The sequence below is a fragment of the Alosa alosa genome, chromosome 4 (genome assembly GCF_017589495.1).
Source record: "Alosa alosa isolate M-15738 ecotype Scorff River chromosome 4, AALO_Geno_1.1, whole genome shotgun sequence".
Classification (NCBI taxonomy): Eukaryota; Metazoa; Chordata; class Actinopteri; order Clupeiformes; family Clupeidae; genus Alosa; species Alosa alosa.
In genome coordinates, this window is record NC_063192.1 from 13,120,227 (window position 1) to 13,134,278 (window position 14,052).

Consider the following 14,052-nt stretch of genomic DNA (forward strand, 5'->3'; position numbering starts at 1 on the left):
ACTCAATTCCGTGCAGAACAGTGTTAATCGATAAATCTAACCTCCATGACAGCATTTCAAATTATTTACACCAATTATTTCTGGACAGCAGAAGAGCACAGCATGTTTTATGTAAATGTGTGCCTGTGTGCTCTGTGTGTGTGTTCCCCCAATAGGCCCGTGTACTATTTGTTTTGCGAGAGGTGAGTTTCTTTTTTTTTTTTGCTCTGCAGCTTCTGGCTCTGTGTGTTGCCTGTGCTTCGCCACCGTGTCGTGAAATGCAGATCACGGCGAGGTCAGTCCTGGTCGGGGCCCTGTTTCTCCTCAGCCTGACGGCTCCTCCCTGGGCCCTTGGCCCGACCACATTAGCATTTCACCTTGCCTTGACAGCCTGACAAAACAAATAAATAGGCAGGTATCAAATCTGACCGAGGGAATATTTTCAGACTTTTCAGTTTACCTTTGCGAGCCCGGTGGTCTCGCGTCGTGCGGCGCTGCCCTTTTCCCTCTGGTTCATGGTTATTAGGACGAGGAGACGGGGTCTTGGAATAAAGTGCCCCCGGCTTTTTGATTCGGTCAGCAATGTCCGGAAATGAGTTTAACATGTATCTGAGGGTAAACGTAGGTTTTGCTCTCTCGTGTAGTTGAGAAGCAGTTTGCCTTCCAATAGCCTTTGCTGTGCAGCTGGTGTAAAGTCATTGGCCTCTGGCTGACTGTCTTGTTGATCCGTATATGACCATACTGTTATGCATTCAGATTTTGTTATAAATGCTATGTGAAAGATGAGAAATGGAAAGGCGAGATGGATTGCGGGGGTCTTTTTTCACAAGTCACAAGTTTCACTCCAGAACACCATGTAGTCGAAGTTTAACATATAGTCTGTTGAGATCTGTGACATTCCACTGGCAGGTGGTTAGCTTGTTAGGACTGTATTTGGCCAACAATGACAGATCTGTCACGTTCTTGATTTCCCTCGGAATTTCACTTCAAATATGCCTCTCAAAATATGTAAGGTTGATATTTGGTGCTGGCGTGAATATGTATGGTTTGAGACATGCCCTGTTTTCTCTAACATGAGATTTTCATTATGAATTTCTTGTGGTAAATCTGGGCTCATGACTTTCCGACAAATAGCTGTTGACATTGAGCGAACTGTCAGCAGGCTGGTCTGAAGGACGTCAGCAGAGGGACCTTTCACATCGGAGCAGAATACCAGAAGATAAAAGCACTCCCACTGAGGTTTGACGACCCACACCGGCACCAGAGATGACCACTTTTTTCTCTCTCTCTCTCTCTCTCTCTCTCTCTCTCTCTCTCTCTCTCTCTCTCTCAGTCAAGATACATTGAGGCAAGGAAATGAAAGTGTGAATGAAAATTAGTCTTGACCCCCTTTGGGGCCCCCAAGCAAGAAAAATTGAAATTCATTTTAGTGGTGATTGAGCTGAGGGGGGTAGATTAGAGAGGTAGGAAAACATCTGGACTAGGGTCCAAAAAAAAAAAAAAAAAAAAAAAAAAAAGAACAGGAACACCAAAAGGAAATTACAGCTGCCGAACAATGATTCAGTGCGGAAAGTTTTCTCTTTTTCCCCTCCCCTCGCTCTTCTCCCTCCCTCTCTGAAGAATGGTAAAACGCACAGGTGTGGAGTGTCTTTGATATCAGAAACCATATGTTTCATCTGAAGGGGTCCTTGGCCGGACGTCGCGGAAGTGGCCACGGCCAGGGCGTCTCATCAGCAGCAGCCGGCCCAGAGATTGAGCAGGTCACACTGCAGGTGCTGCCACGGGGAATGGGCCGGGGCGGGCCCTTAATCAAAATGCTGGAACGCTATTGGCACAGCAGATAACAGGCTGCAATCCGATATGTCAGGCCGCTCAGCCTTCATCAGTGCTGCAGCGGCAGCGGCGGAGACGGCGGCTGTGGCGGCGGCAGCCATTTCCGCTCCAACTGGCTCTGGTTTTGCATTAATCGGGGAGGAAAATGATAAAGGGTTAGTAATTAAAAGACGACGCCAGGTTTCGGGATTTCATAATTACGCCGCCTGTTATTATTGAGTGGTCTAAAAAAAGAAGGGAAAGAAAACAGACGCCGCCGCTCACACAATCATGATTTCTGTTTGAAATGTGAGGATCTGTGCACGAATTGCATATAATTGCTCTGTAAATATAATCAATATTTTCCACTTCCCCACCCTCCTAATCTCTCGCTCTGGCTTTCCACTTGATTGTTGAAGCATTGGAAATTTATGTACACAACATTCTTCTGATATTTTTCAAGCTTATTAAATATCTATTGAATAATGATTCTTGTGTGAAACTTATGCCCACAGAACAGATGGCAGGGAATAATTGTGTAAACAATGGCATGAATGCATGTTTAAATGAATGCAGTATATCCGATGCATCAATGTGTGAGTATGCAGATACTGTGGATTAGTTACTGATCTCTGTCTGACGCAAGATTCCGTTCTCTTACCTCTTTCCACAGAGATCTCAGCATGAATAACATCAGTGAAATCCAGCCCAACGCATTCCACAACCTCCACTTTCTGTCAGAGCTGTAAGTAGATGCTCATATATCTCACTGCATGTAGGCCTATGTGGCCTGGGTTTCAAATTTCTGTTTCCTGAGGTTTCTGATTCAACTACAATAAACTGGAAATCTATATGATCAGTCAGTAATGATAGCATATTATATGTGATAAGCAAACAGGCCCTCAATATAACTGGCAAGAATGTAGCTTTGATTTTAGCTTAGGGACATAGTGCAGAAAGCTTATTTCAAAATAGTGAAAGTTTGAATAGTTTGTGTGTGTGTGTGTGTGTGTGTGTGTGTGTGTGTGTGTGTGTGTGTGTGTGTGTGTGTGTGTGTGTGTGTGCGCAGAAAGAAAGGGCAGTACATCTATCTTATACTACCACTATGTCCAAACCCCAAATTACATTTCTACAAACCTTCTTTCCAGAAGGTAGAGTTGAAAGAAGATCGGTTGGTTCTCCCTCCCTCTCGGTACTGCAAGTGGCTGGTGTTTGGTCCCACTGAGGTCTGGGGGCTGTGGGTGCCTGTGGCTACACAGGCCCTGGGCCTATGGCCTGGAGAGGGGGCTTGTGGCAGCCCCCATCGCTCCCTCAACGGCAGGGCCTGGTGCCCTGGTTGCGTTGCGCCCCTGTGAAGCAGAGCCCAATGCCATAACACATGGTGGAAAAGCAAGTGGCTGCCAGCCCATCAGCCTGGGTGTTTGCACAGACTGGTGTCTGGAAGGTCTCAAGACTGCTGAGGCGACAGGCTTTTCAGAGGCGACTTTTTCACAGACCCAATGTGGTGGTGGTGGTGGTGGTGGTGGTGGTGATGGTGGTGATGGTGGCAGAGCGAGAGCTCCTATCCAGCGTGATCCAGTAAACAGGAGTAGTTTCTCAGAATTCTCGAACTGGGCCAACGTGCAGCAAGCAGCATTTTTTCTTTCGTGCTTACAAGAAATAGTGGAAGGAACAGAGGAGGAAATTAACCTCATCAAATACTTTGTTTTCGTCCTGACAGTGATGAATTATCAAGCTCTTGGCAAGCCCCAAACAATCAAACAAATAGAGTGCGTATCAAGTTTAAGCACGCTCACTTCTTTCGGAAAAGAAAAAGGAAAGTCTTGGAGTGAATTTGGCAAGTTGACGGGAGCTGGTGGAACAGTTTTCTCGTGCCAAATTAATGCAAAAACGTAATTCCTATGGCAATGTCCACTCCACAGAACGAGGAAGAGGCGAATCCCCCTCAGCAGCTCTGTCTGTCAGAACGGGGAGGGGAAAAATAACACTCAACGAGGAGGATCCCATCTGATGACAGAGCTGCTTCTAGTCTAAACCAATCAGACGGTTTCCTGTGGAAAACGTGTGTTTGCTCATCAGCACTCCGATGAGACATTAAACAGCAAAGGCGAGAGCCTCAAGATTGGGCCACACAGAGTGAAGTTTAGGGTGGGGATGATGTGGGGGTGGGTGGGGGTTCCGGGAATGACGTTCTTATAAGGGACACTGTGCTGTTGGGGTGGGTGGTAAGGGGGGATGAGAAACAGAGGGAGAGAGGAGTGGGCTCTTGAATGAGTGATAAGTAGACCCTCATCAGAGGAGATCCAGAACCCTCTCAATGCGTATTAAATTGTGTGTGTGTGTCTGCGTATCTGGGTTGGGGGTGATGAGGCATCATACATCTACTGGTCATGCCTAACCCCCACCCACCCCTTGCGCCGGAGCCCCCCTGAACGGCAATTTGTTCAGGTGAAACCTGGCTTAGCTCAGACACGGCGTCCACGGGATGGGAGAGTATTAGCAGAGAAATGGAAAGCACCTGGACACTCGCTTATGAGCACTGACAGCAGAGTTGGCGATGTTGCAGATGGGCCTCAAGATGTGAAAAAAAAGAAAAAAAAAGACCAGAAAAGAAAAGAGAGAATGAACGAAACAAAGGAAAAGAAATCTACGACGGAGACAAATGCCTGTGATTGAAAATGCTTGGCACTGTCAGAGGAGTGTCATGGACACGCCACACATGCCAGCAACCAAGTGGGGCTGGGGGGGGGGATAGGGGAGGAAATGTAATATTCTACAGATATCAATATTTATGGTTTCTCTGTCAAAGCAAAAGGCTGCTCCCTCTGTCTGAGGCCGAAATGACTGCAGAATACCCCACACACACACTCTCCTCAAAACACACTCTTTCTCTGTCTCTCTTTGATAGAACAATGCCCTTGGATGATTTTACCCTAAGGGGCAAAATCCAGGAAAAACAACTAACTTCACTACAGAGAAAATTGTTGTTTGTCAAAATTGCTTATAATCACAAGGGCGCATTGGGAGGATTTTTTAGTTGTGTGCTCTTCATGTCCATTGACCTCCTCAATTTCAGCTTGTGCATCTGATCATTTTTTTATGACAGGGTATTTAGACATGTGTTATTTATTTCAGCCCCTCTTAAAAATAAATACCTGGAATTATCAGAGCATTTCATATCCTTTACCTAGAAAGACAACAACAATACATTTCATAAATAATTGCGCTATATTGCTCTGTTGATTTTCTACTGATGTGACTTCATTTAATACCCTTCAAGTCTGCGAAGTCTATAAAGTGACATTGTCACGCATAGATACAAACACTACAACGTTAATTACAGATGTGCTCCCTCAGGGTTAAAGGCCCAACCCGGATAGTATCATTACACACTGATTCAACATGAATTTGCAGTCATCTAAAGTAATTAAATACATTTTATGCTGATCATGGTACTCTCTGAAATGGTACTATCACAAACAGAGATCAACAAAGCAACATCTTTACATACTCAGGAACAGATCTTTACATACACAGGAACATACATATTATCCTTTGATTCATTTCCAAGCAAATGTGTTTAAGACATTAAAATGGCATTAATAACATCTTACTCAGCTTGACTGGTGCCTCTTCCCAACATATGAAAATAATTGCATCTGCATCCGACAATCACTGAAGCCTTTCATGCAATCTGGTCTTCAAGGTCATGTGTCTGCCAAGCATATCTTTGTGAAAGATGCAAGACATTAAATAAGAATGCAATTTGTAAAAATACTTTTTTCTGCAGACATAGTATGCCTTCTAAATGATCTCCCCTAGGAAGGATGACAGTAAAATTTACCCAGAAATAATGCACACAGAAGGTTAGACAGCTCAGTTGACAGGATCTTACAAAAATTAATATATAACTTGCCTTAAAACTATTTATGAATCAACAAAATTATATGATTTATTTTGGAGTTGCATATAGAACAATGTTGATGAACACAGTGCAGGTTTCTTATCTGTCCTGACTCCTGACTGACTCAAAATCTCTCTCAGTTGCAGATACAATAAGCAAGCCTTCTACACTGAGGCAAAACCACACCAAATCACTCCACTCCTCAACCATACCAAAACAGCTAATGGAGTTAAATGGTGGAGCACTGTGTAACTCTAGAACCGCTAGCGCTAGCACCCAGTGGTGACCATTCACCACCATTTGGGAAGTGTGCTCACTCAGACCGGATGCCTGAGGTTAACCTAGAAGGTTTGTTTATTTGGGCAATGGCCAAAAGGCCCTTGAGGCTAACCTGCAGCTCCCCATTGTCTTTGTTGTGTGTGGTGGTCACTTAATGCTCACTGATGAAAGCAGATGAATAAGGTGTGGGCTTGTAGAAATCTGTGTGTGTGTGTGTGTGTGTGTGTGTGTGTGTGTGTGTGTGTGTGTGTGTGTGTGTGTGTGTGTGTGTGTGTGTGTGTGTGTGTGTGTGTGTGTGTGTGTGTGTGTGTGTGTGTGTGTGTGTGTGTGTGTGTGTGTGTGTCTGTGTGTGTGCATGCATGCCTTTGTGTGTGTGTGGAGGTGTGTTTGGAGAGAAGGGGGTGTCTGCTCATGAGTATTTGTTTGTGCACCTGGCTCTGTATGTGTGTGTGTGTTTTGTGTGTGTGTGTGTGTGTGTGTGTGTGTGTGTGTGTGTGTGTGTGTGTGTAGTCTCTTCAGTGACATGACCTGTAGTGACGCCATGACTGCCTGAACTAATTCCTCTCACCGCACTCCGGAGATTAGGTGGGGGAATTTTTGCACCCTTCCCCCCATCATGTCCAGCCCCAGTACCTGATGAAACCAACAGACCCCCGGCCCTACCCAGCGGCCCGTGATGAGCGCTCAACTTGTTGCCTTTAGATCTGCGCTGCGCTGTGTACACAGCTAAGCGCCTGCATATGATGTTTTTATTACGGATGCCTACGGAGCGAAAGCTTCATTTTTTTTCTCTTCTCCTCCACCCTTCCCTCACTGTCCCCATCTTTCAGTGAGGAGATGAAAGAGAGAGAAAGGGAGATAGAGAGAAACAGAGGGAGAGAAAGAGAGAGGGAGAGAGAGAGAGAGAGAGAGAGAGAGAGAGAGAGAGAGAGAGAGAGAGATGAGGTGGACGCAGAGCTGCGTTTACTGTGCTCACTCAGGTCTTTTATGAGTATCATCCCAGAAAGCAAAATAGAGCGGTCACGTCTTTGGAAGGCTCCTGCCTCTAAGGAGACCGGCTTTTATAGTGGTCCCTATGGTACACTTGCATGTCGTAACATTTTATGTGTGGTGTTTGTTCCTTTGTAACGTCTCCAAAAAGGATGTGACTGCCATAAAGCAGAGTTTATGGCATGTTTATCCTTTTTGAAGATGAAAAAGGAGAAAACGGAGAGGTTCTCCATGCTGAAAGATAATATCTGAGAGGCTACGCTGTTCATGTAATCAAATTATTTTTTTTGGCGTTTTTGCTTTTTTTTTCCTCCAGCTGTGATGAATAGATTTATTTTTCATTCTGTGGTTCCACGAAATCATGAACCATGGTAAAATCCAAGCGCTAGGTATGCAAAATGTCCTGTCAATTTACAAACACAAACCACAGCACAGTGCGCATGCCCATGTGCCTGGGTATAATGATAGGAATTCACATCTGGCCTGCGTATATTTGCTCGTCTAATTTGTGTATTTGAACAAAAAAAGTGTTTACTTTTTAACCTCAGTAAAATCTGTTAAGCACTGAGAAGCAGTTAGAAATGTATTAGTCATTTCCAGTAATGTGACACATTTGGGAGCAAACTTCACTTAAGCAGATTTGATGAGAACTGGCACCGTCTGTTCTGTTTACATCTGATGATAGTACTTCTGCCTTTGGGGATGTCATCCAATTAATATTTCGATTTTGAGGGTGAATTGTATTTATTAGTGCCCCAGAAAATGTTTGATGAACTCATGGAAGTTTGTATGTGTGCTCACGTAGGAGTGTGCCTCCCTGTGTGTATTTGTATATGTCTGTGTGTGTGTGTGTATTTTCACTGGAGTTCGCGTTTAAGTGGGTGAGCTCAGTTCCCACTCTCTAAGCAGGGCAGAACCAACAAACAACTTGTCACATCGCATGTTCCCCGTACATGACCATATCCCGTACTCATAACAAATCGTAAGAGAAAATACCCAGAAATCTTCACGAGTGTTTCGGAGCCTAAACTAACTCGTTCACGCCTAAAGCTTGTCTCAGCCTGGGGCCGGCCTTGCTACAGGTGGATACGAGAGGCGCAGTGTACACTATGCCATGCTACAGTACGCTACCTACCACAGAGTTCTGGAGGTGTTCCCTGCAGAGACAAGCTATAATAAACCATAAATTGGGTCATTGAGTGTCTGTCGAGGCCATATGGAATCAGTTAGGCCGCCCGTGTTGCCAATGCCATTAGCCACACGGAGCCGGTGGGGTAATTTGTAACATGTCTTGTTCAATGCAGTGGCCCTCAGATCAGCCCAGCCAAGGGAGCAGCACAAGAGCACCACACACAGTGTCCGTAATAGACTCATTTGCAAAGAGGAATGGACAAGATACTAATATATTCATCAGAAAGAGAGAGAGAGAGAGGGAGAGATCAGAAAGCAATATGCAGACTATTTATTATGGCCATGCTGTTTTATTGTGATATTCTGGTTGCACAAAAAGCAAGGAAAGTAAAATATTATATTTCCCACTGGATAACTAATATTTTCTTACTGTTTGATGTGTTTGAACCTCACAGTTCATTTGTTTTATTAAGGTTATATTGTTCAACAACAACATATGACTTACTGTATGACAGTAGGGAAAAGAAAAACATTTGCTGCTACTAAAATGAATCAGACCGTGATGGATAGAATCGGCCCTAGGGCAGGCAACAACTGCCAGTGATATTACTGGAAGTTAAATGACTTCAAAGTAGCGCACTGACCAAAATTATTTCACTTCAAATCCCTCTGACATCCAAAGTTGAACAGGCTCCCAAGAAAGTGGTGGTTTAAAGGGAATTCAACAAAATTTACATCTCTAACAGCTTTCAGACAAAGCCTGCAAGGCAACAAGTTAATATTATCCAGAAAAAGTTCATGCTTCCACGAAAAATAAGTGCATTCGTGGAAGACTGACTGCAAAGTCAAAGCGTCATCTCTTGGCATTTAGTTGAAAAAAAAGTAAAAATGATTTGAAATGAAGGGAGAGTATATGCTATGCCAGGAGTGTATGTTAGATAGATACCTTAAATTCAGTCCTCTAAATAGACTTTTACCTTGTTCTATTGCAGAGCAGATGTATCACGCAAAGTAACAGAATAGCATGATGTTCTAGTCTTGTGTCATATTTTTTATGCCTTACACTGCCAATGATTATAGTTTACTGATTGACTGCAAGTGAGATATATTTTTTGACTTTATAGCAAACTGTATGTCACTGTTGTTGTGAAATGCAGTTATTAGTCCTTTCTTCCATCGTTCCCCACTTCCTTTCATTCGACTCAAAAGTGCATCTAAATGCCTTGATAACAGATAGTTGGTATCCAATTACAAAGCTACTTACACTCTCTAGCTACCCCTCCCCCCAACCATTTCACAACTTAGATATCTTAAAACTTACACAGCCTTATAATGTAATTGACTCCACCAAACTCTTAGAAGCACTTTGCCTCCTCACTGATCTCCGTCCCCTGTTATTATGACTCCAGTTGCAGTGTTTGATCTGGTCCCAATCTAATCCACCTTTAATACTGACAACAGGTACAGTACACACCCTCCAAATAAATAACCTTTAATTAAAGCCTGTGTGAGGAAAACTAGCATGAAGCAATATTTAAAGGGGCCCAGACGAGAAGTCTAGTCAAACTGTCTGGCTATCAGCCACACTGTCTTCACATGTCATGAAAGAGAGGATGGATGTCTTGTTTTATCACTGTCATGGCATTTTGATGATATGGCAATCCGGAACCATTCTTTTTTTAAAATTATGTAATATGACATATTATATGTTTTAATGTAAAATAATATAATTCTTCAATTTGCTTTAAGGATTGTTGTTTATATTAATGCTAGAATCAGTATGCAGTCCTTTCTTAGTTGTGGGCCACTTCTAAATTCAGTTATGCATGTGTGAAAAGCATATCAGGTCAAACAATAACAATTGCATTTCCCACAACCTAAAGTTTTCAAGCTAAACAAAATGATCTAAAAACAGAATGAGTGAAATAACTGAAAGCCACACAACCATCTCAGTGTTTGTGGGGCAAGCAGAGACTGGCTGTGTAGAACATCGTCAGATGACATAAAGATTAAGAGCGCTCTTTCAATGTTGATAGAAGCTTCCTTCCCGTTTTGCACTCTGCACAGTAGCAACGTGTTATGCGCTGTTTGCAACAGATGTCTCCAAGGTCCATACCATCTGCTTTGATGGAGAATGAACAGGCAAACACAAACCAACCATCTCAGCAACCACCCCCCCCCCCCCCTCCCTTTTCACCAAGACCATAAATTTCCCCCACAATCCCTACAGAGGTTAAAACTGGGCAATCTTAGGCCAAGTGGGACATCTCTACAATCAAAACAACGTGACAGAAGTGTGATATTATTGCTGTGCGGCCTGTTTTAGCCAAGTCTGACCAGACCACAGCTATTCCCTGACACTTGGAGCAGATAGGAGTTGGCGTGGATTCCTCGCCCATCCCCAGATAACCTCACCCCTCTATCACTCATCCCTCCTCATCTTTCCATTTTGAGATAAAAACACATGTCTGGTGGGAGAGGCGTTAGCCCGCTCTGGGGCCAGGAGAGACTCTCTCTTTCACTATCTCCACTGCTATAGCCTCGAGCCATCTAGTGCCTCACACATTTACTCATCACATCAGTGGGTTTCAATCCGCCTTTTTTTCATTACTTTTCTTCTCTCCTTTCTCTCAGTTCTTTTTAAACATATATAAAAAAAAAAACAGAAAACACATTATCATACTCATGAAAGTACCTCATTTCTCCTGTTTTCCATGACTTCACTTTATCCATCACCTCATCATGGCTTTCATCAGATCAGGTCAGGTCTGCTCCTTATGCCCTCTCTAAACCCCACTGCCCGTAGCACTTTTCAACACGGATTAAAAGCAGACTCATCAGACAACGGTACCTTCACTCCTCAATGACGTGTGTCTGTACGTAGGTACACAGTAATGAAGATAATGCCATTGGCGTCTTTCTCTTAGTGTCTCTTTGGACAAGGATTACACAGGTGTTTTCTTGATCCTTCATATGGTAAAGGACTGAGAACTCAATTACTTTTCTTGAAAATGATTAACTTAGAAAGAACAAATGATTAACTTAAAAAGAACAAATTAGCCAACATGACTACACATTCTGATCATATGAGTGCACAACCTTCCAATAACACTATTAGACCATCAAAAGTTTTTATCCAAAGTTGGAGTGGAGGCTGCCATCATGATTAGTTGAGAAAGGTTATAATTTGCTAGAATGATCTAATTAGCTAATCTCGGCACTTTCTGGCTGACCTTTCCTTCACAAGGTGGTTATTTACTATTGGATTCAATTCAAAAAACACATTGCTGTCAGGACAAAATGTGCAAAGTGTGAAGACAGCCTTGATGCCTGGTCCCCTAATGTTTTCATGCAGAGTTTATGCATCTCTTTCTTATAAACTCGGTTTAGTGCCTGAACAGTTTATGATTAATATTTGGCCCAACCTCAGACGGCAATTTACCCTGGGCTCAAAGGCGTCCTTTGAATACCATACACTCACAGATAAGTCTAATATATAAATAAAGCACTGTGAATGTCAATGTGGTTCTGGTTACTCCACTTAATAGGAAACAAATCAAGATGCTTGGAAAGGATTCGATTTATGCCACATTTTAGGATCAACAGATCACAACATAAATACTATTTACATAAAATTAAGTGTTCACACTGTCCACATAAATTATATTTCAATTTGAACAAAATAAAGTTTTTAAGTACTGAAAGCTATGAAGCTTTTTTTTTTAAACCCAATGATGTAATGGAATTAAAAGGGGTGAAAAGAGGGATTTCAAATATTGTGTGAGTGTTGCAAAAATGTGATGCCTATCAAGGCCTTATTTTTCTTTCCCGCCAACATCCCCCCATTCCCCCCTCCATCACAGTATTCTTCTCGGTTACAACTGCAATTATTTTTCCCCAAACAAAACCAAATTAAATCCAAAAAGAGAATGATTAAAGTTTTACGGTATTTTGGCCCCCAATGAAGCATCTAACAGGAGACAGATGCTGGGCTGAATGTGGCTAATGCTATCCATCCGTCTCTGTGTTCCCTGTGTCTGACTGCGGGCTGCTCGTTGTCATCGCTGCTTACATTTGCAAGAGGCCTCTTTCCACACAGAAACACAACAGTACTGCCAGTTGACACCAAGTTTAAACATAAAAATGGGTATAGCCTTTGAACCGTTCCACCAGGTCTATTAGTTTACCACATATTTAGTAATACAAGGTAACACACTGTTATATAAATGACCTTGTAAATACTATCTCATAATTGCATTTACAAGTTAACACCCTGTTTGAACAATTTTAGCTTATTTAGTGTAACCATGAATCGGCAGTTGTTGCATTATCAACAGCTAAATCCTTTTTACGTGTACATGTACATGTTTACATCTCTTAAGTACAACATAAAAGGTGACACCACTGTCCATCTTCCTGTGTTACAGTTGTCATTCCAATTGTTAGACTTACCCAATAACATATCGGCCATGGCTGAGTAGGGTGAAGTGTGTGTGAATAGCTGACTTGTGTTAGCAAACTGCAGGCTCCACATGTGAAGCACAGTTTCAATTTCAGTTGGCGGCAATATGCCCCAGCAGCTGTTTCCCTGCAACACTTTCTTCAGTGATAAAAGCCGTAAACCACATAGAAATATTTTAATCTAACACCTCCTCTACGCAAAAAGCTTTATTACTTTGTCAGTTTGTGGCTAAAATGAAAGTGTATTTTTTCCTTTAAAGCCAAGAAAGAAGTGTAGCATCTCAATAAAAGTCAAATCAAGCAAAACTGATTCATTTTGGCTTTTGAAGGAAAACAATCTTTTCATTGTTTTCACTTCACATGTTGTCCTAGTCCTAAAGCTCAGAGGATCTCCCAGTGCACTTCACCTTTTAAATCTATGCCGATACCATGTTTTTCTCATTCTCACCTTCCACAATCTTAACGTTTAAAGCCCATTAACTGAAATCACGGCACTTTGATTTGCGGACAAAAGAAAAGAAGTTGGATGAGGACAAAAGCATGCAAGCCAATGCGAGTTACAAAACAATGGCTCTGAGAGTCTTTTTGTGGGCTGCACGTTAATGCGGATTACTTTTATTGATGTCAGAACCTCTGCCTTTTCCCCTTGAAGATGGAACCTTTGAAAAAGCTCAGATTTAAAAGGGCCCATGGGGCCAAACCCAGTGGAATCTGAGAATGTATTTATGAAACAGATCTGCATGTAAAAAGACAGACGCCACTGATTATTGAAGCAGGTGATTGGCAAAAAGGGGGGCCTAAGTCCTTATATGTCTCAGTGCAACATCTTCCCTGATTTGTTGCAGATCTCTTTGAGGTGACATAGTGAAATGATTGCTTGCCCACTGGGTCCAAACAAGTCTGAGTGGTGTCCAGGGAAGTTTTAGTGGTGTGATTAATTTCCTACCCACTTGAAAACATCTCTCTTATTTACACAGGGAGAGGTAAAGCATCCAAACTCCTGTCTTGCCTCCAAATCTCACACTCATATTTTTCTCCACAGAAACAAATGCTTGTGTCCCGGCACCCCTTTTGCGTTGTGTCAGAAATAGCAACCGTGGCCTGTGATCTGGCACCTGTGGGAGCGAGGCTCTGACTTTATCCCGCACCGGCCGAGCTCGAGTGAAAAGCTGTCCGTCTATTCGGCTGACACGCCAGGCACTTTTCACCAGTGCTGCCTGCCTTCTCTGTGACAGGGCAGGTTTGTTTTGGCCAGAGCTGTCATATCCATCACGTTTGCTAGTCTGACGAAAAGGGCTGAACAAGGGCCACAGTGCACAAAACTTTCTCAACTCTCTCTCACTGTCTTTGTCTCTTGTCTCTCTCTTTCTCTCAAAAAGTGATGCCTTGGCAAATGGGAGCCATGCCTTCACATGTGAGAAAGGGAGCAAAAGTTGGGGGAAGAAATGGGCGAGATGTGTGAGACATATGGGTGGTCTGCGCTCACCAGAGGCCAG

At 43.0% G+C, this 14,052-nt stretch overlaps 1 protein-coding gene across 1 annotated transcript in view; it reads left to right on the plus strand.

Annotated features, from left to right (window-relative positions):
• The window catches only part of LOC125293382 (leucine-rich repeat-containing G-protein coupled receptor 6), a gene marked incomplete in the record, with an annotated part of 62,640 nt that overhangs the window by 26,637 nt on the left and 21,951 nt on the right, over nucleotides 1-14,052 (plus strand). The window contains 1 exon segment of the mRNA XM_048241253.1: nucleotides 2,465-2,536. Within this exon segment, the coding sequence (XP_048097210.1) occupies nucleotides 2,465-2,536 (72 nt within the window).